The sequence below is a fragment of the Amblyomma mixtum genome, chromosome 10, assembly GCF_055824585.1.
Source record: "Amblyomma mixtum isolate Tamu chromosome 10, ASM5582458v1, whole genome shotgun sequence".
Classification (NCBI taxonomy): domain Eukaryota; kingdom Metazoa; phylum Arthropoda; class Arachnida; order Ixodida; family Ixodidae; genus Amblyomma; species Amblyomma mixtum.
This window is the reverse complement of record NC_143021.1, coordinates 19,502,057-19,528,745: the sequence shown is the minus strand read 5'-3', so window position 1 is coordinate 19,528,745 and position 26,689 is coordinate 19,502,057. Positions and strand designations below refer to the sequence as shown.

The 26,689-nt window shown below is 48.4% G+C and overlaps 1 protein-coding gene across 2 annotated transcripts; it reads left to right on the top strand.

Annotated features, from left to right (window-relative positions):
- LOC149325287 (thiol S-methyltransferase TMT1B-like) lies at positions 1-26,689 on the top strand. Of its 2 annotated transcripts, none has more exons than XM_089565143.1 (3): positions 1-390; positions 8,245-8,394; positions 26,382-26,689. In XM_089565143.1, exons 1-3 carry the CDS (start codon positions 16-18, stop codon positions 26,613-26,615), a joined length of 759 nt encoding a protein of 252 aa, XP_089421269.1. In that variant the 5' UTR covers positions 1-15; the 3' UTR covers positions 26,616-26,689. The 2 variants fall into 2 exon arrangements, with proteins under 2 accessions (XP_089421269.1, XP_089421270.1); XM_089565144.1 differs by lacking the exon at positions 26,382-26,689 and adding an exon at positions 13,377-15,110.

Below are 26,689 nucleotides of genomic sequence, written 5' to 3'. Positions count from 1 at the left end.
GTACAGGTGTGGAACATGAAGCGATTACTCGTGCATTTTCTGGGTCTTCTGTGGATACTGTCAATGCAGGCATTTGGCCTTATCCTCCTGCTGCCATTGCTACTCTCTCGCAAGTTTCAAGAGCTCTACTTTGTCGCCTTCTTTCGGGTTGTCTCCGTCATCTACGAGGAAGCTATGGCAACGATGCGACGTGCTGCACTGGAGCCACTCCAGTCGCTTGTGTCCCATGATCCCACGCTGCGGAAACGGGGCGCACTCCGGGTGCTCGAGATTGGTGCGGGACTCGGAGGCAACTTCCAGCACATGGCGCGCTCCATCAAGTACACTAACGTGGATCCCAACCGGGAGTTTGGGGCCGCCTTCTTGAAGGAGCTTAAACTTTACCCAAAGGTAAGGATGTGTCTATTCTCGAAAGCCCACATAAGACACTCTTATACTACCCCACGCATAGTCGGCGAAGGCAGAATCGCAAGAACTCATGAGGAATTCGGATTGGTTTGATTGGCAAGGAGGGGACGGGCATGCCTCAGCGGTGAGACTTTATTAAAAAGTACAGCAATTATTGTGAAGTCCTCTAAAACCAAGTATTAACAAGCTATCAAAATGTAAGCCAAATGCATGTTTGTTTGAGCCACTTGTGTCATGGTGCTCTTTTCCCGTCGATCCCTTGCGCGATAAATATGTTAATCATCATCAAAAAGTATTCACGTGATGTCACAGGCGTCAATTTGTGGCAAACCGAGCAGCGTCAGTGGTGCAGGTTGGAGGCGCTGGGTACAAACCAATTAGACATGCGCGACGCCCTTCGCCATGCTCTATACAGCATAAATTGGCGGCCACTTCGACGGCCGTGCAAGCTCCGAATACACCGTTCGTTCGCAGCTTTAGATGAAGGCCCTCAGATTCCCGAAGGTTAGGCTTCTAATCAGTTTCGGTCGGTGCAATAAGATCGCCTGGGGCGATAGGTCGACCATGGTTGATGCATTGAATTCAAGCACAAGGAATATTTTCCGCCTCGTCTGTGTGCTAAACTGGCCAAAAGTACGCGTAAGGTTAAAAAGGAACATTTAGGTTATCTTGTTCGAGTTATGGCGAGAGCGTCCAGCCAAATGACTTGCGCCATCTTTTTTGCAGTGCTGTGGCAAACAGTGTGCAGGGTTCGTTGGGCTCACTATACCTACCTGCCTACCCACCTAGCCACCTACCTACGTACGCACCTACCACCTACCCACCTACCTACCTACGCACCTACCTGTCCACGTACCTACCCACCTAACTACATACCTACTACTTAACTACTGAACTACCTACCTTCCTTCTTTCCTTCACCCTGCCCTTATAAAAATGGTCTATAGACTTTCTATAGACTTTTTATAGACTCTATAGACACCCTATAGACTTTTACTTTTGTCTATAGACAGTCTATAGAAAATCTATAGACTAAAGTCTATAGCTGTCTCAATTTCCTTTTGTCCATAGACTATCTATAGACTCTCTATAGACTAAAGTCTATAGCAGCCTCAATTTCCTTTAGTCTATAGACGGTCTATAGATTCTCTATAGACTTAAGTCTATAACTACCTCAATTTCCCTTTGTCTATAGACGGTCTATAGACTATCTATAGACTAAGGTCTATAGCTGTCTTAATTTCCTTTCGTCTATAGACGGTCTATAGACTCCCTATAGACTAAGGTCTATAGCTGTCTCAATTTCCTTTCGTCTATAGACGGTCTATAGACTCCCTATAGACTTAGGTCTATAACTACCTCAATTTCCTTTCGTCTATAGACAGTCTATAGACTCGCTATAGCCTAAGGTCTATAGCTGCCTCAATTTCCTTTTGTCTATAGACTCTCTATAGACTAAAGTCTATAATTGCTTCAATTTCCTTTTGTCTATAGACGGTCTATAGACTCGATATAGACTAAGGTCTATAGCTGTCACAATCTCCTTTTGTCTATAGACGGTCTATAGACTCTCTATAGACCAAGGTCTGTAGTTGCCTCAATTTATTTTTGTCTATAGACGTTCTATAGACTAAAGTCTATAGCTGGCTCAATTTTCTTTCGTCTATAGATGGTCTATAGACTGTCTATCGACTAAGGTCTACAGCCTCAATTTGCTTTCGTCTGTAGACAGTCTATAGACTCTCTATAGACTACGGTCTATAGCTGCTTCGATTTCCTTTCGCCTATAGTCGGTCTATAGACTCTCTATAGACTACAGTCTACAAATACCTCAATTTCCTTTCGTCTATGCACTGTACACTATAGATAGTCTGCTGTCTATAGACCAGTCTATAACAATCCTAATTTTATCTAACAATGTTCGATACACTGACTTTCGACTAAGTATAGAACAATGCCAATTTATTTTTGCACTGCATGCTGCGGGGACCTGCATCTGGTGACCGCAACTATGTCGGGAGTCCTCCACCTCCTTCGCTATTACGGAAATTAAAAAAGTATTGCGTGAGGACATTACAACACCCACCTGTATATTTTCAGGAGCCTTGACAAGCTCCTTTTCGTTATATCGTGACGTATATTGTCAATACAGTTAAATATTTAATGCTAACAAGTAAGCCGCGGAAAGGCAGCCGTTCTTGAAGTAAAGGCGCCGCAAACTGTACTACATCGAATGAATACGCTGTCCCTTAAAGGAATCGCTCGACACAGTTCCATTCCATCTTTCGATCGTTACTGTCCAACGCGCTGAAATCAGACACATTTCATCAACGCTTCTACATTTCTCTTTAAAACGTCCTGAAAATAAAGGGGGAAAGACGGGTGTGAGAATTCAAGGAAGCGCCCATCGCTTAGAAACACCTCAGAATAGTCTCAAAGAGCCTGGTCCTCTGTGCGATTAACATCTCCCATTTATACCTTTGCAGTTTGTATTCACGTGAATAAGTTCACCGACGCAACAATCAGAAAGCCATTATTTTTTCGTTCGTACCCTTGAACCTGTTGCTTCGGAGCCGATGACACGCTGATGTCGAGCATATCAGTTTTCTAAACACGAACACACGCAAAAAAGACGTTATGCTATGCAACATTATAATTATTATTTGCGAATTGTACCACATACTATTCGGTGGGAGATGCGGCGCGTATACAGTCAAGCAGTTAGATTTCGGTTCTCTTTTCACGAAAACAATAAGGTTTTTAGAGGGTATGCGAAGAATTCACGCTTATAAACCAGTTACCTTCTGTGGTCTTGGATATCAGATCAAGCTCCACACGGAAAGAGTGCGAGCGATAAAGATACGACCGTGAAACGGGTTTCTGTTTCACGTTTTACCGTTTTACCACGAGACGGCGGAAAATCATTCGGGCTGCAAACAACCCTGTGCGTGGCTGCATCGGTGGAGTCGGCGTTTTTTTCGCGGATTACGTTTTCTTCAAAATCCAGCTGCATCGTCCGCTTACGGTAAGTCTATACGTTTATATTTTATTCATTTGGTCTCCTAAACCACTCTAAGCAGAGCTGTGTGTGCAGAACAGATTATGTGCGCAGTGACAAACGTCCTATCTTCGTTTCTAAGGCGGAAGCCATCGGGTTCTCGACTAATGCCGCTTATCTCTGTGCCGCTGTCTTTACTAACGCGCGGAAAGGCAGTCTGTGCGATGCCCTTGATGATAAGCCGCTCCTTGCGAGCTGTCTACTAGAGTTTTCGTGTTTCAAGTTAGACGCGCGGCCAGAAATGTCGTTTAGCCTGTGAATGACGGCCGAAATGGAACTGTGCGGTAGTTAGCGCCGTGTGAGCTCAATTTACTTTGCACCTCCGAAAACGTACTTACATACACTCTCGTTCTGTGGTGGATTACATTTATTTTCTAATCTTTGTGTTATCGCTTGTCTGGACCTTGGAGTGCTGTTCTTTTTGAGGTGTGCATTTCCTTCCTACGTATATGGACGCTCGCTCGGTGCGCGTCGTGGGCGCCGACGTTTCAGCAAAGGTGTCTTGTAACGCCACAGACTGGAGCGCGAGACGTTTGTCAAAGTTGTAGTTAAGCAGCGCTGAAGGAATTCTTTTAGTGTGATGGTATAAAATTCATTGCCCGCGCGATTGGCCGGCGTGCTCAAACACCGCGAAGAACGCACGAGCTCCATCCCGTCTCCCCGTCGTTGCACACGTACGGATTCCTCCATGTCTGTCATCAGAGCCGTTGGCCGCCCCCGCTCGCCTGCGGGCACTTCATTTTGAAAGCGGGGTAAAGGTCGGCTCGACAAGAGGTGGCTTACATTTCTTTCCGAGTGGTTCGTTCATGAATCCCGCTCACGCGTGCACAGATTTCTCTAATACCATTTGCGCGAGAGGCAAAGTATGTGTTACTGATTTCAGACTGCTAACTTACGAAAACGCCGATGTAATTCGCCGCTTATTTGCGCCTAAAATTAAATTAAGCTCTCGTGTTACTATAGCTGCACCTCTTGAAAGCGTTAATTGCTTCATTTAAATACTTCGTACTTTGAGCGCGTTCAATGCTTTCGTTGATTTTTCTAGCAGCGTTGGGTTAGGCTACCTCCATGCAAGAAACACACCTCCTTACGGCGCTGTTGGGGCTGCACTTGAAGGAAAGACTAATTGAATTTCAGACGGTATTTTATCGTGACAGTAATTCGTCTTAAACTCGCGACTGCTTTTGAAACGACGCAGCTGCAGCCTCTGTGTGCAGTATGGGTTTTCTGAATAATGAGCGCGGCATGGAAGCGCTGCAACCCGCTTGTTTCTAAGAGCGCGCGCAGATGTATGAGTATGCTGTTCCATCTTTGTGCTTCAAGTTATAGGCGCAAATCTGTGGTGAACTGGTCGCTTCTGCCTGCCGGTTTTGTATAGCTTGTGCCCGTTTGTGTATCGACTTACGTACACCCGGCCAAATCTTTAACTGGCTCTGGTGTTGCATCGATAAATGAACCTTGTAGAAAAGGTGCCTTTTGGCTACACTGCTGGCATATTCATGTTGTAATTTGACACGTGAGATGGCATTTCATAGTTTCTTTTTGTTAATATAACGTTTGAGTGGAGTACTTGCGTGTTTCGATCAAAGTTATCAGAAATATTCATCGTCTGCTGCTACGAACAGCCGAAACAAGCGGAATACGCACCAATGGTTCTCGTGGCGCATTTGCACTTACTCTAGGTAAACGACTTGTCCGCCATGAAAGGAGTGGTAGTTTACCCAGAGGATGAGGCCATATGGACCAGATTCATTGCTGCGTCTGCCGCTTGTTTCAGCTGTTGTAGTGGCAGACGAATATTTCTGATAACGTTGATCTAAACACGAAAGTGCTGCACTCAAACAATATATGAACAAAAAGGAACCACGAAATGACATTTCACTCGTCAAATTACAGCATGAATATGCCAGCAGTGTAGCTAAAAGGCACCTTTTTTACAAGGTGCATTTAGCGATGCAACACCAGAGCCAGTTAAAAATTTGGCCGGGTATACCAGGCTTCACGCAGGGTATTTTGAAGCGCTTCTTCTATAGCGGTTATAAGAATAAATGCTGCAATATTCTTCTTTTTGGATCCCTGTGTAAGGTGCCCTGAATCTGTATTTTATGGAGGTGGCATTCTTAACACCTCCTTGCGAGTCAATGCAGATATGTGGCACAATTGTTCAATGTCTTCGGTTACAAATAATGTAAAAGGATTGCCATACAGAAATCAGTATCAGTACTGGATTCAGAGTAGAGTGCTCCAGGGATTACGTGTCTTTGTTACAATGTTTTACGACGACACTTATAATCTGTCGTGTATTTACTGAAATGATTGCGCCGGCGTGATAGCTCAGTGGCTATCATGTTCGTCTGGCGACCTGAAAGATGCAGGTTCGATTCCGGCCTATGCGGTCGCATTTTAATAGAGGCAAAATGCTAAAGGCTTGTGTACTCTGCAGAGTTGGCCGAAATTATTCCGCAGCCTTTCACTTCAGCGTCTTGTAGCTTGTGTCGCCTTGGGTCTTTGAACCCCATAAAACCAAACCATAAGATCAAGATTGTTTTTCTAGAATGGCATAGCCAGGATATGCCTTTCATTGTAAAGCACATGTGTAGAGATGGTACGGGAATTTTTTTTTCAGTTCCTCTGTTATTTTTTTCCTTTGTGCTGTACAGGTGAACATTCCCGGATGATTGACTGCAGACAACAGGCCGCAAGAATGCTTCTGAGGAAACTAGCGGGACTGTTACTTTCAACATTTATGTTATTGTGCATTCTTATGGTCCATGTATTGCATATTCCCGGCCTGGATAGCTTGGAAATAAAACTAAATTTGTAAGTATATTGATTGTGTCATTTGTGAACTCTGGTGACTTTTTTCAGTGGTTGTAGACTGTCTATAGGCAGTTTATAGATAATGGTCTACTAATAGTTTAGTAGACAGAGGTCTATAGACTGTCTATAGACAAAGGTCTATAGCACTGCCAGGCCACACACCTATGGAATGTCTATAGACAGTCTATAGACATATGTCTACTGGACCAGTAGACTTTTGTCTGTAGACTGTCTATAGACAGTAATCTACAGGAAGTCCATGGCCATAAGTCTATAGGTCGTCTATAGTCCGTCTATAGACAAGTGTCTATAGACGGTCTATAGACAACTCTATAGGAAATGTATGACCATAAGTCTATAGATCGTCTATAGACTGTCTATAGACATGTGTCTATAGACTTCCTATAGACCTATAGACTTTCAGTAGACATTTGTCTATAGACTGTCTATAGACAAAAGTCTACTAAAAGTGTATGGCCATAAATCTATAGACTGTCTATAGACCAGTCTAAAGGATTTGTCTATAGACAGTCTATAGACTTCATGGACTAAAGTCTATAGACAGTCTATGGACTTTCTATAGAAATTTTTATAAGGGTGGAACCATGCTTTGTACAGATCGCAACTGCATGAATCAATAGCGTAAACATCCCGCTGTACCTGTTCGCCATATTGTAATGAAGATTACACTCGAAAATGCATCAAAATACATCATCATAAGAGGGATTCGTTGTAAATTTTTCACTCTCTTTAACGTTTGTAATTTGAAACAGAACTCTCGCGCCAGCGTATATGGTGGCAGTTTATCACTGGCTGTGCGGAGCTCACTTTGTATACACTAAAGTGCGTCTGTCTGTGTAATCTTGGGCTATATCCGTACCTTCCTGCATAGTAGGAAGCGTCATTCGTGTTATCCATACGACTTTCAAAGAGGTCGAACATGAAGAAGATGATTTGCGGCTTACGAAGAGAATAGTCTCGGTAGATTATATATAGGTGCTGCAGTGGGAACTCCTTCCAGATGCATGTCTGCACTGAGATCCAAGCCTTGCCACTGTGCATCTGCTAATTTTTTCTTTCTTATTCGTACCAGGATTAAAACTTCAAAATCGGGTTAATAGGTGAGGTGTTGAAAGCAAATGCGTTGCCAGACCACAGATGCACTCGAGCCGAACGCCCTTCTTGTTCAATTGATCTAAATTCCTAATTTTGCTTCAAGTGTGTGGTTTCTAGTGTAATTTTTGATGGCTAACCTGAGTGTTGATTGGTACAGGTATCTGCATAATAAAAGTTGCTGTTTCTTACTTTGGCGGTTTCGCGAGTAGGAGCAAAAACTAACAAGAAGCTTATATAGATGGCTGCGCATGGCACTGGTGTAAGGACATGTTTCATTAAAGGCAGCCACCATTCTGAAATCAGCTGCAGATAGCGGTATAACTTAAATTTAATCGAGTATCATGCGGCAGAAGAAATTAAAGATCAACGAAGCGATGACGAATTCTTTTATTACCTAGCGATACAGTATTTGCATCAGCAGCGTAGGCATAGACGACAAGAAATAGATTTTCGTTAGGTAGACAAACTTTTTATCCAGAATCAACTATGACATAGTGCAATAAGTAGAACAAAGATCTGAAGCAAAATTAGCCTCTAACTACTCTTATGAGGTGCTCATTAACCTTAAGTTACTCTCTTGGAGGTGCGGAAAGGTAAAATTTTACACAAAGCTAGTTTCAGAGACAAAATTAGATGCTGCCGATTCCAGTGCCTCCTTACTTTCTACGTGCATGCTGTCAGAGTTGAGGTCGTCATGCATTTCATTCCTGATAGAGGGGACTAAGTAGGACTTCGTGGCGTACCGCAGGAAATTAGAAGAAAAACCTGGTTTCAGTGTATTTTCTTTATGGTCACTGTATTTACACTAAGTTTTGTTTTTTTGTTTATTTTGTTCTCTTCAGGTTGAATTGGAGCGCTGGCTACACGCATATGGCGAAGACATGAGGAAGCTTCAGAACGGCCACTACGACGTAGTTATTTTCACCTACCTGTTGTGTTCAGCCAACAGCGGGAAGAAGGTCCTTGAAGAAGCCAAGCGAGTGCTCGTCAAAGTAGGTTCCGTTTCATGTTGACATTTCTGTTTAACAGAAAGCATTCGACAGAGGACTGTCTGGTTTGGAAAGCAAATCTAACTTAAGTGAGAAAAGAACGCCTACAAAGTTCACACTGCCTTTCGAAACCTAAGCGTTCTCCCCAACCACCATACTCGACCCACTTCCCCACACCTACAAGCGTCGTACACCTCGCATCACCTTAATGTCCACTTCAGAAGCGCCCCCCCACCCCCTCCATAACTTCACCCACTAGAAGGTCACGCAGCACCGGAGCGAAAAACCGGCGGAGCAGGCATTTCAGTCACGCAGTGGGATAGCGAACTGCCCTCCAGAGCATCAGCCACCTCCGCACCCCGCACGTTTATCTAGAGGGATTCAACTTCGCCCTCCAGAAAAATTGTGTCGTATCTGCGAAGCGTTGCCATGGAGCAAAACCCCCTCATTACAATGAAAGCATCAAAGTAATCATCGAGAGTAACTCGAATTGCTTTCGCAGAACAGACCATATACGATACTGCATGGCCGTTTGGCAACACCGCGACCACAGCTTCAGGTCGCCATTTTGGTGTGGTCTAGATGGTGCATCGTTTGCCGTGCTTGCTTTCTGATGGGGACGCTGTTTGGAATCTCGAGGCCAGAATGGAGAAAAAAACAAGTTACAAGCGTTGCGCTCACTGTACCGTTCCTCGTTTATGAAATGTAGATCCTTTATTATCCTTTAGTCGCAGTGGTATTCTTCTATCGTGTCCTCGGCTTTGCTTGATCTTTCTCGGGATTGGCGCTGAAGATGAGAATAGGCACTATGCAGTGAGCCGGAAAGTAGAACTCTGGGCCCTTTTCTTTTTGATCCTCGCATTTTAGCATCGTTCAAGCATCGATTTATCTTCGGTGTTTTATTTTCACGTGGACGAAATTTCACCTGGAACGGTAGTGAGCGGTTATTTTGTACTTCGTGCAGGTGTGCTTTGAACTGGAGCAACTTCTGTGGCACTGAAAACTTTCGTAAACAGAGTTATTAGCAGCTGCGTGCGCTACAGTGCAGTCAGTCACATGCGACCCTCGGCCAGCTGTGTAATGTCATTCCTTTAAACTGAATGTAGGATGCACATACATGTTTTTTATGCCAGCGCTACAAACCCAAGGCGCAGTTGTCAGCGATTATTTTCACTTTTTAGACTTCTAGCACCGCCTTTCAACAAGCCGGCAAAAAGATACGCGGGGGATAATGCACAGTTAACACTCGATCATAACAACATGAAAACAGACGTATGATGTTAAAAATATTAGAAGCAACGACACAGTTTTTTCACTTCATCTTGCAATTTGTGCCTACATTCCCTACCGCCATGAATAGTGTGCTTGACTAGAGAAAGAGCTTCCATGGTTGATATAAATGCTTGATACGCTCTCTAAACCGTGATTGCCGGCGTCAGGTACGTATATTTCAACGCGATAGCGTCAAGGGCCCCTAGTGGCAGAAAAGCCGGTGTCGTCGCCGGCGTCGGCGACGCTAACCGTGAGCGAAAAATCCCAAAAGCATTAATAAATAAAAGTATTTCGGGTCATAGTTTGGATTAGTCTACAAGATTTTACCTGATCTAGTGCCCTGACTACCAGGACGCTCTGCCGTATACAAAACTTGTCATGTGGCTGCCACGTTCGCCGGGCGCAACCTTCCGTTGTTTAGAAAAATTTTTATTTAGATATGTACACATGCCAAGGTTACCAGATACATTGACATTTACAAGAACACATGACAGTAAGCATGTAGGGCGTGCCAATTAAAGAGGTACCAAAAACAGGAATTGCTCGCGGGCGATGTACAACAGGATAGCATACCTATTGACAGAAGGAAGTTTCTAACCGTACAAACTTCGCACTGGTGCTTCAACCAGTTGCTTCTATACACTCGCGCCCCTGAGCCATGATGTAGAACACACGTGAGTACCCCGGCCATGGTTTAATTTCTTCTTCCACTGCTCATCTGCATCCTTGCGACGGAAGGCTAACACCCCACGCTCCTGTGTGATGCCTCACAACCCGCACATCTCATACTCTGGGGTTCAAGTTAGAAAAACAACAAATGACATGACGGTCACCACGTGTCAACACGATATTCAGCGACAGCTGTTAATGCGATATGTTGTGGTAGAAAATATGAGCGTGACCTCTTATCTGTGTAGTTATGTGCCGCTCTTTGCAGTAGTATCCCGCACATAGTCGTTTACGCACCAGCGGATACAGCTCTTTCGGTCGGAAAGTCGGCGGCCTTGTAGTTGTAGTTACGGCTCCGCGCATCGGAAAAAAGTGTGTCAGGCCAACCGTTTGCCGCAGAAAGTTCCAGATGGTGCAATACAATTCAGCGTTTCGAGCAGCCTAAACTCCCTAAAGTTAGAGAGCTTCCGGCAGGAATTCCAAAGCGTATCTGTTCTCGCTTCGGCGAGCGCGGCTTCGACCGCTTATCTGTTTTTTCAGCAGCGTCCAATCCGGCGGACGTAGTTGTTGCTGCGACGCGCGTCTTTTCTTTCCTTTTTCTCTTTCCTCTGATCTTTTAAACTCTCCTCTCTCTGCAAGTGGCAGCGGTGGTGGCTTGGCTCGAGCCAGTAGGCAGGCCCGTGCAATTTCCTTTTCATCCTTCTCTCAGTCACAACAACAACCAGCGACCTATAATCGGGGCTGCGGGTGTCCACCGAGATGTGTGAGACAGTTACTGCAACTTCTTTTCCTCAATCCAATTTTCGTTTCCTTCATTACGGCTCCTCTTTCTCTATTTCTGTTCTTTCATTCCCGTCTATCTCCCTTTCCTTATGGCGGGGTTCAGGTGTCCACCGAGATGTGGGCCAATTACTGATCTCTCCCTTCCTCAAAAATGCGGTGCGTTCAAGGTTGTTTCCAACAGGCAAACCGCCGCGCTGAACGGGCGATGGCGATCGGTGAACTCCCTGGCAGCACTGTAACACGCTGTCGAGTTCAACTCCTAAAGGCGAAGCTTAAGCGTCTTCCTATACTTAAGGCGAAAGCCTTTAATTGCTCATACTGTCGTGGCCAAGACGTGTTAGAAAATTTGTCCGCGTTTCAGATTGGTCGAAATGGTCGTGACGTCACTGCGCGCGAATTTTGAGAGGTGTCCACCGAAATATGTGAGACACTTACTGCGCAATTTCCTTTCCTCAAATACAATTTTCGACTGATATCCACCGAGATATGTGAGACAGTCACTACTTAATTTCCTTTCCTCAAATAAAATTTTTATTTTCCTCATTACGGCCACTCTTTATCTTTCTTCTTTCACTGCACTACTTCCCCTCCTGTACGGTGTGGTTCAGCTGTCCACCGCGATCAGAGAGAATTACAGCGCCATTTCCCTTCCTTAAAAAGCGTTGCGTTCAAAGGGCAACGCATCGCGCCGAACGGGTGGTGGAGGAACGCTGCAGCGTATCGCGTCTGTTAGACGTGTGGCGCTTCGTCTCCGTCATTTTTTGACAGGAGCCACGACTCAAGTCGTCGGACCTCATCAATTTTGCTCACTTTGGATTCGGCAAGCTGATCGGCATCCGAGGACACCAATTTCATTCAGGCGGGCCCAGTTTTTCATATTTTAAAGCGGGTTTTCCTTCCCACCTCCGGCGCCGACGCTAAGCCTAACGGCTGCGCCGACGTTCGGCTGCTAGGGATGGATGGATGGAAACAACTTTATTACACCAAAAAAAAAATCTTCCAGGGTGGTCCCCTACTGGTTCAGGACTCCACGGGCTTGCGCTTCACGTAAAGCCCGATCCACTAGCCATTTCTGGCCGGCGGGCTGAGCGGTCCGTAAAGCAGCCTCCCAGGAAGAATGAGTGGGATTGGGGATGGGGGGTACTGCCTTTGGGGAAGGACATTCCCAAAGGTAGTGGAAAAGTGTAGATCTGGGCACGCCACAGGTGGTACAATCAGGAGGAAAGGTGGGGTGAAAGCATCAGAGACGGTGGGGGGGAAATAAAACAGCCTGTCTGTAATTGTCGCCATGTAGCGCTGGATGAGGGCGACAAGGTACTGTGGGGTGGTGGCAGTGTCATGCGGCTGAGTTTGTAGAATGTTGTAATTTGATTATATGTATACAGGACCGATGTAGCCTCTTTCGCAGGGTTGGGTGCCTGATCATCCGGGGTCCGGGAGGAGAGTTCTCGGGCCAGCGCATGAACGCGCTCATTACCGGGGATCGAGGCACGCCCAGGGACCCACGACAGAGTAACCATTCGGTGCAAAGAGGTGACTGTGGCAAGAATACAATATGTTGCCGGCGTCGCCACGCCCTTTAGGTAGTGGCGGCACGCGGCCTGGGAATCTGTGCAAATTTCGGTTACGTTTTTGTCAATGGTGGAGTGGGCCAGAGCAAGTGCGATGGCGGCTCCTTCCGCTTCTGCAGGCGAATTAGTCCGGATAGTGGCGGCGGCCCCCACTGTGCCGTCTTCATAGGCTGCGACTGCCGTGAAATATCCTGCTTTCGAATTTTGTGCCGCGTCGACATAAAGGATATCGGAGCGGTCGCTGTATGTTTTCTTGTAATAGCTCGCTCGTGCCTGCCGCCTACCCTGATGGAGACTAGCGCTCATATTGCGCGGTAGGGGCTTCTGATATATGTGATCCTGAGTGTGCAGAGAGATCATGTAAGGTGTAGGACTTGTTGGGGTGGAAATGGGTGGATTGAGACGTAGCTGTCGCAGTATGCGTTGTCCTGTTTCTGTGCGACTCAGGCGGAATAACTGGCTGGTGCGTTGAGCCTCTATTAATTCGGTCACTGTATTGTGGGTACCAGTGGCCAGGAGACGCTTCGTGCTAACCGTCCGTGGAAGACGTAGGGCGGAGGTGACAGCCGTGCGTATTAGGATGTCTGCCTGTTGTGTTTGCCGCTGAGTGAGTATGTGGAATGGGAGGTGGTATATAATGCGGCTAATGATTAGTGCATTTGTCATATTGAGGGTCTCCCGTTCAGACAGCCCGGACGCCATGTCTTGGTCGACCGTTCCCGTCACTGTGGCACCCGCGGACCCGATCCGCAATGAATCTCTCCTCCGTCTACTTGAGCGTCGCTCCAGACGAGAGGCCAAAATAGCGGCGGACGCCTCGGCAACCGCCGAAAATGCTACCCGCCAAGCTCCCGCCTCGCAAGCGGCGAAGGACTCCGGCGGTAAGGGCCGCAACCCAGTGACCAAGTGGAGGCCCAAGCCTTTACCGAAGTTTCAAAAGGACGACTTTGTCATCGTGATCAAGCCCCGGAAATCGTTGGCCATCCGGGACGCCTTTGAACACGGCGAGCTCGGTGCCGCGTTCGGCGCTTTTCTCGGGGCGCCTCAGGCAGCCGAGTTGAGCCTCCTTTTAAGCAAGGAACAAAATTTGATCCTCGCCACCACCCGGAACGCTCACGTCGCAGACCGCCTGCTAGGCGACTTTTCTATCAAATCGACCAAAGGAGATGTGCCTCTCGCCGGCCATCTCAAAGAACACGAAGCGGACGTCTGCTATGGGGTCATTACGGTGGCCAACCAAGAGACGTCTGAGTCTCTCAAACCTTGCGTGCAGTTGAGGAGCGGCACTTTACTCGATATCCGCAAATTCGGCACCTCAAACAAGGCTCGGCTCACTTTTGCCGGCACGGTGAGGCCTCGATACGTACACTACAACTCTGAGATTGTCACAGTGCACCAATATTAGCGCACTATTCCGGCCTGCAGTTTGTGTGGAACTGTCGGCCATCGGGCGGACTCTTGTCGCAACCCAACACAAGAGAAGTGTGGCCTGTGTGGACAGCAGGCACCCATACAAGAGGGGGTGCGGGCCCCTCACCAGTGTATGCCAAAATGTGCGGTTTGTGGTGGTGGCCATGCCACGAACTCACGGGACTGCAGTGCTAAATATCGGCATACCAAGCCAGCTGCCCCTAAGGGCGGGAAATCCAGCGGGACGGGCAGGCAGCCACGTCACCCAAGCAGCGATGCTTCAAAACGACAGACGCCTACTAGCGGGAAGGACGTCAAGAGCTGTCCAGTGCAACCACCGCCCCCACACGGCGGCCAGAAGAAGCAAGCCCGCTCCCAAGACAACAATGGCGCTGCCGGTTCCTGGGCCAACGCCGTGAAAAATGGCAAACAGGTGAGCGGTTCAGGCAGGGTTGCCTCCTCCTCCCACCCCCTCTCCCCTCCCTCTCGCTCGGCGGCTAACGCTGAGCTCAACAACCTTGCAGCTTCTCTCCGTGCACAAAACGAGATGCTACTTGCAAAAATTGAAGCCTTAGAGGCTAAAACAACTCCCCCTCCCCCTAGTCCCTCCGATACGGACGCTATGGCGAGCGAGACGGCGGCGACGCCGACTATGGAACCTTCCCTTGCCGAACTCGAAGCCCGTCTTAATGCCAAATTTGACACCCTGTTGGAAACTGCGATGGAACGCCTCATCGCTAGAGTCATGGAGGCCATCCCCTCTATGATCGCCAAACACGTCGCGACTAACACCCGCCTTTCTCGCAGAACCGGTCCTCTTAAGGACGTGTCTGGTCGGCCCTCCAGATTGTCCCGCCGAGTAAATGACCTTGACGATGACGAAGACAGCTGCCCCCTTCCAGTTGCTGAGCTTCAGCCCCTGGTATCTGGCTCGGGGGCAGCCTCACTTCCACCTCTCACCTCTAAATCTGAGCATGGCGGGACACCACCGGTGTAGGCGCTCCCCTCTTTCCAAATCGGCTTGCCTCATTACGATTACTCAATGGAATAGAAGAGTGCAATGTAATCCTTACGAAACTAGAAAACTGGTCCTCTTCTAATTGCCTCCAAATAAACCCTACAAAGACTAAAATAATAATTTTCCGTGCAAGGAACAAGCCATTCGAACTACAACGCGCTCCTATATACGCAGGTCAAGAAATTAAAATTGTTGACAACCACAAAATCCTTGGAGTTACTTTCTCGTCGCATCTCAGCTGGGATCAGCATGTGGAAAATATTTGTAAAAAGCTCTCTTCAGTAGCAGGTGTTCTATCACGATGTCGATGGCTTCTTCCCACTCATGTGAAAATTCAAATTTATCATGCTCTTTTCGGTTCCGTTTTGAATTACTGTAACTCTGTTTGGGCAACCACCACAAAAACAAATGTGATAAAAATACAGGTTCTGCAGAAGAAAATGATCCGCTACATTGCAAACCTTCCTTATCTCTCTCCATCACGAAGTGCCTTTATTAATTATAAAATAATTCGTTTTGAACATATGTATGTTTTTCGCATTTTGAGGTTTTTTTATCATTCTTCTCCTGCTTATAGAAATTTCCTCGTACATATTGCCCATTTAAGGACCGCTTCGAATCGAACCCACACCCGAAACACCGATCCCTGGTATATTCCATATTTTCGAAATAATTATAAACTTCAAACGCTTGAACACAATTTACCGACCACTCTTAATAAGTACAAAGTTTTGGCTGGTGTTAAACAAAGTGAGTTAAAAATGTATTTTGTTAATATATAGCCAGGTTGCATTTTATGTGCCTCTGTTTGTCTGCCGGTGCCATGTATGCACAATGAGTGTTTTTTTTTTTTTGGGGGGGGGGGGTCCTCTCTTTGTTTTCATGCGTCTGTAAACTGCCATTGTTTTCATTGTATTGAATCAATATGTCACTTGTTTCGTTGTGTTTGTTTGTTCTAACCTATATATCTTTGTAAACCTTTTTTTTGCGTTCTGTCGTGTACTGCCATTTGAGGTGCTTGGGCCCCGTCAAGCTGCTTTTTAGCAGCTTTTAGCCCTTGCATCTCTCTAGGATGTAACTTACATTCTCGAAAAATAAAGCGAAATGAAATGAAATGAAATGAAACTGTCGGGGGCTCCGGTCCCGTTCCAAGCGGGCCGACCTCCGACTTTTCCTATCAACTTTTTAGCATTCGCCTGCCGTAGTTGCCCTCCAAGAGCCAGGGAAAGGCGCCGTACTAACAAATTATACGACGTTCCAGCAGGACCCCTCGTCTTGTCTATTACTCCATAGAAATTATACAGCCAACCAGGTCGACTTAGACATGCAGCTTGAATACTCCTATGTGATGGTGACCCTCCTCCCACTCCGCAAACAGGACCCACCGCTACACATACTCAATGTATACTGCAATCCGAAATTGCCGAATGTATCATTTGCTGACCTCTTTAGCCGCGCACTGAGAGTTGCGGGTCGAGACCTCCTCCTGATTGTGGGCGATTTCAACGCTCCCGCTCGGATGTGGGGTTACTGCCGTGAAGAGAAGCAGGGACGCAAGTTGGCGGAGCTTGCGTCAAAGCTGGGCCTCACTCTTCACACTGACCCAGTCCACCCAACTCGTATAGGCAACTCCGTGACTAGAGATACATGTCCGGACTTGACCTTCACCCGCAACATTCAATATGCAGACTGGGTCAACACCGAGGAAACCCTCGGCAGCGACCACTGCCTCCTGAATACTCCGATTAGGACCCATCCTTTCGCGCGACCAACAACACAAGCCCGACTCTCAGATTGGACCAAGTTCAGGCAGAATTATAACAATGTCACACCCATACATGAGCAGGGCTACCAGCCTTGGTCACAACAATTGGTCTCTGGCCTTCGCTCCTCCGAAACTCAGATTCAGCTCTCAGAGGCGGTCTCGGATGTGGACAACCACCTGCTCCATCTCTGGGAGGCACGGCATTGCCTCGTCCGTCGGTGGCGCCGGCAAAAGCACAACCGGAAACTTAAAGCTCGCATCGCCGAGCTCACTCAACGAGCGACTGAGTATGCGGCCCAACTCGCCGACTCCAACTGGGTGGCCCGATGCAATACGGCCGCGCGGCAAATGTCCAGCCGGAACACGTGGCGACTCTTTCGCGCCCTAATTGACCCAACCCAAACACGCACGGAAACTCAAAAACACCTCCAAAGAGCAATACACAGCTTTCAGGGCAACACAAATGAATTGGCGCACAAGCTCCGGGACCAGTACTTATGCACCACCCAGGACTACCGCGGGCCGGCGTACTCTTATGCAGGTTCTGAGAACGTTGAGCTGGATCAACCGTTCCAGCTCCACGACCTGAAGGCGGCCGTGGCAAAAATGAAACGCGGCACCTCTCCGGGTCGGGACAAAATTACAGTCAAATTGTTAGCCAACCTCCCCGACCCAGCATACCTGTCTTTATTGAATTACATTAACTCAATCTGGCATGGGGAAGTGCCACTACCCATCGAGTGGAAGACCGCCCTAGTCACCTTCATTCCTAAAGCTGGCAAGGCCATCAACACTGACAACCTCCGCCCCATCTCTCTGACTTCCTGTGTGGGCAAACTGATGGAGACGATGGTACGTGACAGGTTGTCCGAGTTCATGGAATCCAAACACCTTTTCGCAGACACCATGTTCGGGTTTCGCCCACACAGATCTGCACAAGATGTCCTGCTACAACTCAATCGGGCTGTCCTCGACCCCGTGAAATGCCCTCACAATGACAAGGTCGTACTCGCCTTGGATTTGAAGGGTGCATTCGACAACGTTACCCACGAGATCATTCTCACCCACCTCTCTCAAACTAACTGCGGCAGAAATGCCTTTCAATACATTCGGCAATTTTTAACCGACAGACAATCTTACATTCGGATACAGGATAAATAACATGGCCCTCTTCATTTAGGAACCAGGGGTACACCCCAGGGCGCGGTGCTCTCTCCCCTCTTATTCAATTTGGCTATGATACGCCTACCGGCCCAGCTGGGCGCTGTCGCCGGTGTGCAGCATGCGCTGTGCGCTGATGACATCACCCTGTGGGCCACGCAGGGTTCCCTTGCAGACATTGAGGCTAACCTGCAGGAGGCGGCGACCATAGTGGACCGTTATGCTCGCCGCTGCGGCCTCCAATGCTCCACCCAAAAGTCTGAATTTGTGCACATACGCCCCTCACCAAAGTGCACAGCCAAAATTTCATTGTCTCTCGAGACAGGTCCAATCCCTGAAAATATCGAAGTCCGGGTACTGGGGCTCTTTATACATCAAGACAGACGGTCAGAAACAACATTGGCCAAACTCCGTCAGGTGGGGGACCAGGTGGGCGGCTTGGTCCGCCGGGTTTCTAACAAGCGCGGGGGCTTACGATGTAAGGACGCCTTGCGGCTGGCGCATGCATTTGTAACCAGTCGAATTCCAAACTCGACTCCATATACCTCCACCTGCGTAAGCAAGACGAGGATTCACTCGAAGTCATCCTCCGCAAAATTATTAAGCGGGCTCTAGGCCTCCCCGTGACCAACTTCAACAAGCGCCTCCTGGGGCTAGGCATGGTGAACACATTTCGGGAGCTCCGGGAAGCCCACTTGACTAACCAATACACACGTCTCTCGAAGACATCGTCGGGTCGCCGCCTCCTTGCCCGACTACACATCCAACACACCACTCTCATGGAAGAGCGCGTACGTATTCCATCCCAGTGGAGATGCGCCCTCCACGTGCGCCCTCTTCCCGCGAACATGAACCGTGAAGACCATAATGGCCGGCGCCTGGCGCGGGCGGAAGCCGTGGCCCGCCACTATGGATCGAAACCCGGCGTATTCAACGTGGATGCCTCAGGCCCCCACCATGGGGGATGGTACACAGCCGCAGTCGTCCACCAATCCAAAACAGTGAACGGCCTTACTTTCCGAGCCCATGATATAACACACGCGGAGGAGGTCGCCATTGCGTTGGCTGCATCTGATTCCAATTCAAAAACAATTATTTCCGACTCGCGAGGGGCATGTCGGAACGTCGAGCAGGGCTGGGTACCGTATCTAGCCTACCGCATTCTTCAAAACAGCGTCTACACCGGTGACCCCGCGACCCGCGTATCGTTTGGGCTCCCGCTCACATGGGCCTTGAGGGAAATGAGGCACCTGACGCCGCCGCCCGCGCGCTCTCTCACCGGACATTCCCCTCCGAACCTGACGATCAGGAACTCGAATTTATTCCAGCTTACACCTTCAAAGACATCGTTTCACTCTATCAATCTGGCTACGGTCTTTATCCCCGCCCGTGTAAAGGTCTCTCAAAGGCGGAGGAGCGGTTTCTGCTCCGCCTGTATACTAATACTTTGCTCTGCCCGACAGCTCTGAAACACTTCGACCCTTCTTTCTCGGGCAGCTGTCTGCACTGTGCGGAGAAGTCTTCGGACATCTACCACATGGTGTGGGCCTGCCCATCCAACCCTGCTATCCCCCCTCACCCCAACCCAACCCGGGAGGACTGGGAGGCGACCCTGCTCGGCTGCTCTGACCTGCAGGCCCAACGGGCCTTGGTCGCGCGAGCCTGGGCGGCGGCCGATGCCACTGGGGTCCCGAACTAGGGACCTCCACCTAGGGACCTCCACCTCCACTACGGCAGCAGGCCTTACCTCTGCGTTTACGACGCGCTGTCCAACTTTCCAGAGGTGGAACTTCTTCAAGGTGCTTCTGCTGACACTGTCATTCAAGTAACTAGCGCCATCTTCGCGAGGTACGGCATACCTACGGCCTTTTGGCCTCCTTCCTGAAGTGTATGAAACACTTGAAATAAATACTTTTCAAACTTCAAAAAGAAAAGTGTGTTCAGACAATGGACCGCCATTTTCAAGCCACCAGTTTGCCACATTTGCAAAACATTACGATTTTCACCACATTACTTCAAGCCCTAGGTACCTTCATTCAAATGGCCTCGCAGAAAAGAGGGTGCAAGTGGTAAAACGAATATTAAAGAAGACCACTGAAACCAATCAAGATTTCTGGCTCGGTTTGCTGGCATACAGGACAACTCCGCTGGAAGGAGCCGAGTCACCAGCAGAGATCCTTGAGGGCAGAAAGCTCCGTACAACGCTTCCAAGCATTCAAGATGGTCCTGGTCTACATGTTGTCAAGCATCGTCAGACAACGAACAAACGGCAAGCACTACCACCTCTGCACCAAGGGGACATCGTGCGTGTGAAGAAGTTATTCTGGGACAAAAAGGCAATGGTCGTGCAGCGCTGTGCAGAACCCAGCTCATACAATGTTGTCACAGAGGACGGAAGACTCCTGCGTCGCAACCGAAAGCATTTGGTGCCTACGAAAGAAATCTTTCAGCGTGACCTTGATGACGACAGCGAGGACACCTTGTGAAACAGCGCATCGCAGCAGCGGCAGCAGCAGCAGCAGCCGCACTACCACCACCACCACCAACAGCAACCGCCGCTGCAACCAGTAACGTCTGATGGTGGTGCAGTTTCAAGCGCCCCGGTGTTAAGACGATCGCAGAGACAGCGGGTACCCCCGCGTCGTTTGGCATACGGCGGGAACTTTGAACAAGTGTCTTGAGCTATTCCTTGCGCAGTGAGCTGATCCTGTGCTTACGAACTTCCCTTCGTCCGTTGTTCTTTGTTATGAAAGAAGAAAGATGTATCGTATGTGTGACGGGCAGCGTGCGCAAGGCCGGCTGAAACGGGCAACTGATAAGCGTTATGAACCGAAGCGCTGCGCTTGCCCCCTCACTCTACTCGGGGTATAAATACGCGCTGCTCAATAAAGCTGGGTCTTTTTGCCCCCTGGCATTCGACGTGTCATGACTTCGATACAGCCTGTATGAATTTACGGCCGTGCCCTTTGGACTGTGCTCTGCACCGGCAACTTTCCAACGCCTCATGGATACCGTCCTTGCCGATTTAAAATGGCAGACGTGTCTCGTCTATCTTGACGATGTTGTCCTCTTCGCCTCGACTTTCCAGGAGCATCTTCACCGCCTCGAATCGGTCCTACAAGCAATAAGGTCTTCTGGACTCACGCTCAAAAATGAGAAATGCCACTTTGCGTATACAGAGCTGAAGTTCTTACGGCACGTTGTGAATCAAGCCGGTGTTCAGCCTGATCCTGAAAAAACAACAGCTATTGCCCATTTTCCACCGCCGCAAGACCTGAAAGCTGTCCGCCGTTTTCTTGGATTGTGCGCATATTACCGTCGCTTCGTGAAAGATTTTTCTCGCATTGCCGAGCCGCTGACGCGCCTAACAAGGACAGGCACACCTTTCAGATGGGAAGCAGCGCAAGAAAATGCATTCCGTAGCCTTGAAAGCCTCCTCCAGGCGCCTCCCGTTCTGGCTCACTTCGACGTAAACGCCGACACGGAGCTCCATACTGATGCTAGCAACATCGGCTTAGGTGCTGTCCTGGTCCAGATCCAAGCAGGTCAAGAACCGGTCATCGCTTACGCAAGTCGGTGTTTGTCACCAGCCGAATCAAACTATTCTGCTACCGAGAAAGAATGCTTTGCCATTGTATGGGCCACTTCGAAATTCCGACCGTACCTCTACGCCAAAACTTTCAAGGTGGTGACCGATCATCACGCCTTATGCTGGCTCCCAAGCCTCAAAGACCCGTCCGCTCGCCTCGTCCGATGGAGTCTGCGGCTCCAGGAATACGACATGACTGTCGTGTACAAATCCGGGCGCAAGCACTCTGACGCCGATTGTCTGTCCCGCGCCACAGTAGATCCTTCTACCGACGCCTGTGATGATGACGACATCTTACTGAGTGCTCTCGGCGCCTCCTGCCTCGCTGACCAACAATGCGCCGACCTCGAACTTCGAGATGTAATGGAATTTCTCAACGGCAGCAACAAGACGGCCCCGCGCGATTTCAGGCGCGTGTTGCCATCTTTATGCATCCGCAATGGTATTCTAGTCACGAAAAATTTCGCTCTAAACAATACGCAATACCTAATCGTCCTGCCGGCTAGCCTGCGCAATGAAATCCTCCAAGCCTCCCATGACGAACCCACTTCTGGACATTTGGGCATAGCCCGTACGCTAGCCCGAATCCAAGAGAATTACTACTGGCCTCGTCTCCGTGCTTATGTCACTCACTACGTCAGAACGTGCCGAGCCTGTCAGCGTCGCAAGGCGCCGTCAACCAAACAAGCTGGGTTCTTGAGGCCCATTAGACCACCCACAAGGCCCTTCCAACAAATAGGAATGGACATGCTGGGTCCGTTCCCACGTTCGAACTCTGGCAACAAATGGATAATTGTCGGGACGGACTACCTTACCCGCTATGCAGAAACGTCAGCTCTACCCAGCGGCACCGCTTTAGAAGTCGCCAATTTCTTCGTGCATCATATCGTACTCCGCCATGGGACACCTGAAGTGCTGATCACTGACAGAGGCCCTGCGTTCATGGCTGAGCTGCTGCAGGAGATCTTGTTTTACAGTCATACCGACCACCGCCGAACGTCGTACCACCCTCAAACAAACGGGTTGACTGAAAGACTGAACCGAACCCTTCCTGACATGATTTCCATGTACGTCGATATTGAACACAAAACGTGGGACGAAGTGCTTCCTTATGTCACCTTCGCCTACAATACGGCCATGCAAGAAACAACGCAGATGTCCCCATTCCACCTCGTTTACGGCCGTGCAGTGACGACGATGCTCGACGCAATGTTACCACATCTGGGCGACTCTAGCCTTCACACTGATACTTACACGTTCCTGGAACGCGCCGGAGAGGCTCGCCAACTGGCCAAAATTCGAATTCAGGACCAACAACTTCGAGATGCAGATCGCTACAATCGGCGCCGTCATGATGTCCATTATGCGCCTGGCGACCGTGTGTGGGTGTGGTTCCCCATTCGGCGACGAGGACTGAGCGAAAAACTCCTCCATCGCTGCTTCGGACCATACCGCGTGGTCAGTTCATTGGGCGACCTCAACTACGAGGTCATTCCCGATGGATTTCAAAAGTCCTGACGGTCTCCGTGCCCTGAAGTGGTTCACGTGGTCCACCTGAAGCCTTATCACGAGCGGTAGCCTCGCCCGCTAATCCCGTTCATTCTTTCTTCCGACCACTCCACTCACTCCCAGCATCGGGACGATGCTTCTTTTTGCCGGGGAGTAATGACACCGCCATTCATCGTCATCGTTCTCATGGAATGCGCGCGAGCTCGCCTTGCGAAAAGAAGCCGAAGTGTGGGGGCAAGCGAATGCTCCGCTTTTGGGCTGGTACCGGCGTCCGCTGCAGCCGCATATTTTGGACGTACCAAACCGTGCCAACCGTACTGAACCACGCGTGACAATATAGCGTTCATTGTTTACGAGAAAGCATTTCACTAAGTGGAAATCTCAGCAGACATGCAGGCATTGTGGAATCAGGGTGTAAAAGGATCTGATATCAAAATACTGCAATATATCATAACGACTGCGCAGCTATCATGGTCCTTCATAAAGTCAGCAATAAAATTCCAATGAGGAAAGGACTCAGTCAGGGAGATAGGATCTCGCAAATGCTATGCACTACACGAGGTGTACCGAGGCCTGGACTGGGCACAGTTGGGAATAACCGCTAATGGAGCATACATGAGCAATTTGCGATTCGTTGATGACACTGCCTTGTTAAGCCATTCATGAAGTGAACTGCAAAGCTTGATTAATGAGTTGGAGAGGTCGAGCAGAACAGTAGGTCTTAAAATTAACCTGCAGAAAACCATAAGTAATCTTCAGCAGTCGACCAAGGGAACAGCAGTTCACATTTGGTAGCGAGATGCTGGAAGTGGTAAGGAAATATGTCGACTTAGGGAGGGTAGTTGCCGCTGATCCGGATCATGAGCGGGAAATAACTAGAAGAATAAGAACGGGATAAAGCGCATATGGCAGGTTCTCTCCGAACATGAATTGCAGTTTACCAATATCCCTCAGGAAAAATGTATCCAGTAGATTAGAATTAAAGGATTTAGCGCTTGTTCTAAAACAAGCCCTTTTCCAAATAGTTTCCCTCTGCCAAATCTATAATGTTCCTTGAATCCAAACTACAGTTTTTATCTGACGGACACGTGCGTTGAAACTATGCTCCAAGGTCTCAAAAGGCACTGTTGTCTCACGAATCAGTACGCTCTGAATTGGTTAAACGCAGCATTGCATACCTGTTTTTCGCGAATGCTCGAAAAGAAACAGCCCACATGTTATGCAGCAAAGCCATGTAGAGCTGATGCTCCGCCAAAAACTTGCGGTTTCTCGTCCTCTTTCTTGTTGGCCGCTGCTGAAACTTTGGCAACTGACTGACTGACTGACTGAAAAACTTTGTGTTGAAAATATAATAATAATAATAATAATAATAATAATAATAATAATAATAATAATAATAATAATCTCTTTATTTGTGTCGTAGGGTACACAGTCGACACTGGAGGCCGGCAGTAAAAGCTGTCAGAAACGACAGCTTGACAGAGCCGCAGGCCCCCATGCACTTGGCAGCAGTACAGTGGGAATGCTTATATGCAAAAAAAAGATGCTATACACAGTACAGCTCACAGTACACCCTGATAAATAAATTCTATTTTCTTTACAGAATACAACACAAAATTTTGTGATATACGGCATAAATTAATAGAAAGAACATAGAATAGAACATACAACATGATGGATAGAACATAAAATTACCGTGGCTTAAGGCATGAAACAATGACAGATCAGTTCTATGAACTCATAAGAACAAAATACACAGGCGGTTGTAGGCAAGAAAAGATAGTCAAGATTACAGTTCACTCGACAGGAGCAAATAGCATGGATACAATACGATAAAAATAAAATAAAAATGCGGTAGGTAAACATGGTCACTTAGTGTAAGGAGAAATTATTCAGTTGAAATGGATAGGGTGTAGAAACAAACTCAAGTATTAAGAAACAGAAAAAGAAGTCTAACTGCGGATTGTCAGGGACAATCAGGCATGATCATTTGGACATGTAGTATTTTCTGATTTCTTTAAATGGATATATTTGTAATTGTACATTTTCTTTATTTAATCTATTCAATAACCTAGGCAACTGAATTTGCAATGTTTGATGACCATATGTTGTGCGGTATGTTCTTACCGTCCAGTATTCGCTGTAACGAGTGGCATGACTTGGGGTGTTGTTTTGTAGATTCGCTAGCTGTTTTAAGAATGTACCACCATTCTTTACTTCCTGTACAGGGAGCGAGTGGAGCGGTCCTTAAGGGGCCGTTACTTACAAGCATTAGGTTGGCTGCTCATTACTCGAGCCCATTGGCTGTAGCTGCTGCTCAGGTGCGCCCGATCAGGGCCTTTTGGCTCGCCTGGTCAGAGCAGCCGAGCAGGGCAGCCTCCCAGTCCTCCCGGGTAGGGTTGGGGACAGGGGGAAATTTTGGGGTTGATTGGCATGCCCACACCATGTGGTAAATGTCCGAAGACTTTTCCCTACAGTGCAGGCATTGCCCTATGCACGCAGGGTCGAAATGTTTGATGACTGCCGGGCACAGCAGTGTTTTAGTGTAAAGGCGAAGGAGTAGGCGTTCCTCCGCATTCGTGAGGCCCTTGCAGGGCTTCGGAAAGATTGCATGGGAGAATTGGTAATATTCGATGATTTCCTTGAAGGTAACAGCCGGCTTGTGGTCGAAGACCGCATCGGGGGGAGGCGACGGTGATGTCCGGAGAGTGAGCGCGCTGGCAGCGGCGCCGGCCGCTTCGTTGCCCTCGAGACCCGTGTGGGCGGGAGTTCATACGGGACGCGGCAGCTTCTAGATAATTGCTATGCTGAAGTATTCGATATGCCAAATAGGGAATAACGCCCATTTCGATATTTCTGCAAAGTGGCCTAATTTCGAATTTGGCACACCGAAGAAAAATGAAGCTCGCAGCCAATTTCGCCAGGCCAAGAGAAGCGACAAAAAAACATTGACGTGGTGCCATACTTCCACAAAATTTCCCACGGGATGAAAAGAGTTTCCCAAAAATTTGATTTTTACTTGGTGTTTTCAGTCTCCCTTACGCATTTGATCTTTGCATGTGCCCTTGCGCAAGAAAATGGTTTTAAATAGGTCGATGAAATAGAAATAAATCGGTTGTAAGTCTCGCGACAGTGTGTGCGTGTGCCTTCTTGTCCTGCGTCTTTATTTTCGCCGGTTTTCTTTTCTTAGAGATGTGCGTACAAAACCGGCTTTCGTTGACACGAGCGCGTTTCTTTTTTCAGGGCGGGCACCTTATCTTCCTAGAGCACGTGGCTTACCCGAAAGGAACTTGGCAGCGGCTCCTCCAAGACCTCATGACTCCGCTCTGGAGACTCACTTGTTGCAATTGCCACCTCAACAGGGACTCTGCGAAGCTGATAGAAGCGGCCGGTTTTTCCGGTGTCACCGTACACTACACTGATGCCTACGTACCCACTGTATTGGCGCGCCAAGCGTACGGAATCGCCACAGTGTGAGGCAATCAGCACCTGCCTTCTACGGCTTTATGGCCTTTATAGCGGCTAATAATACTGAATTACTTCAAACGCAA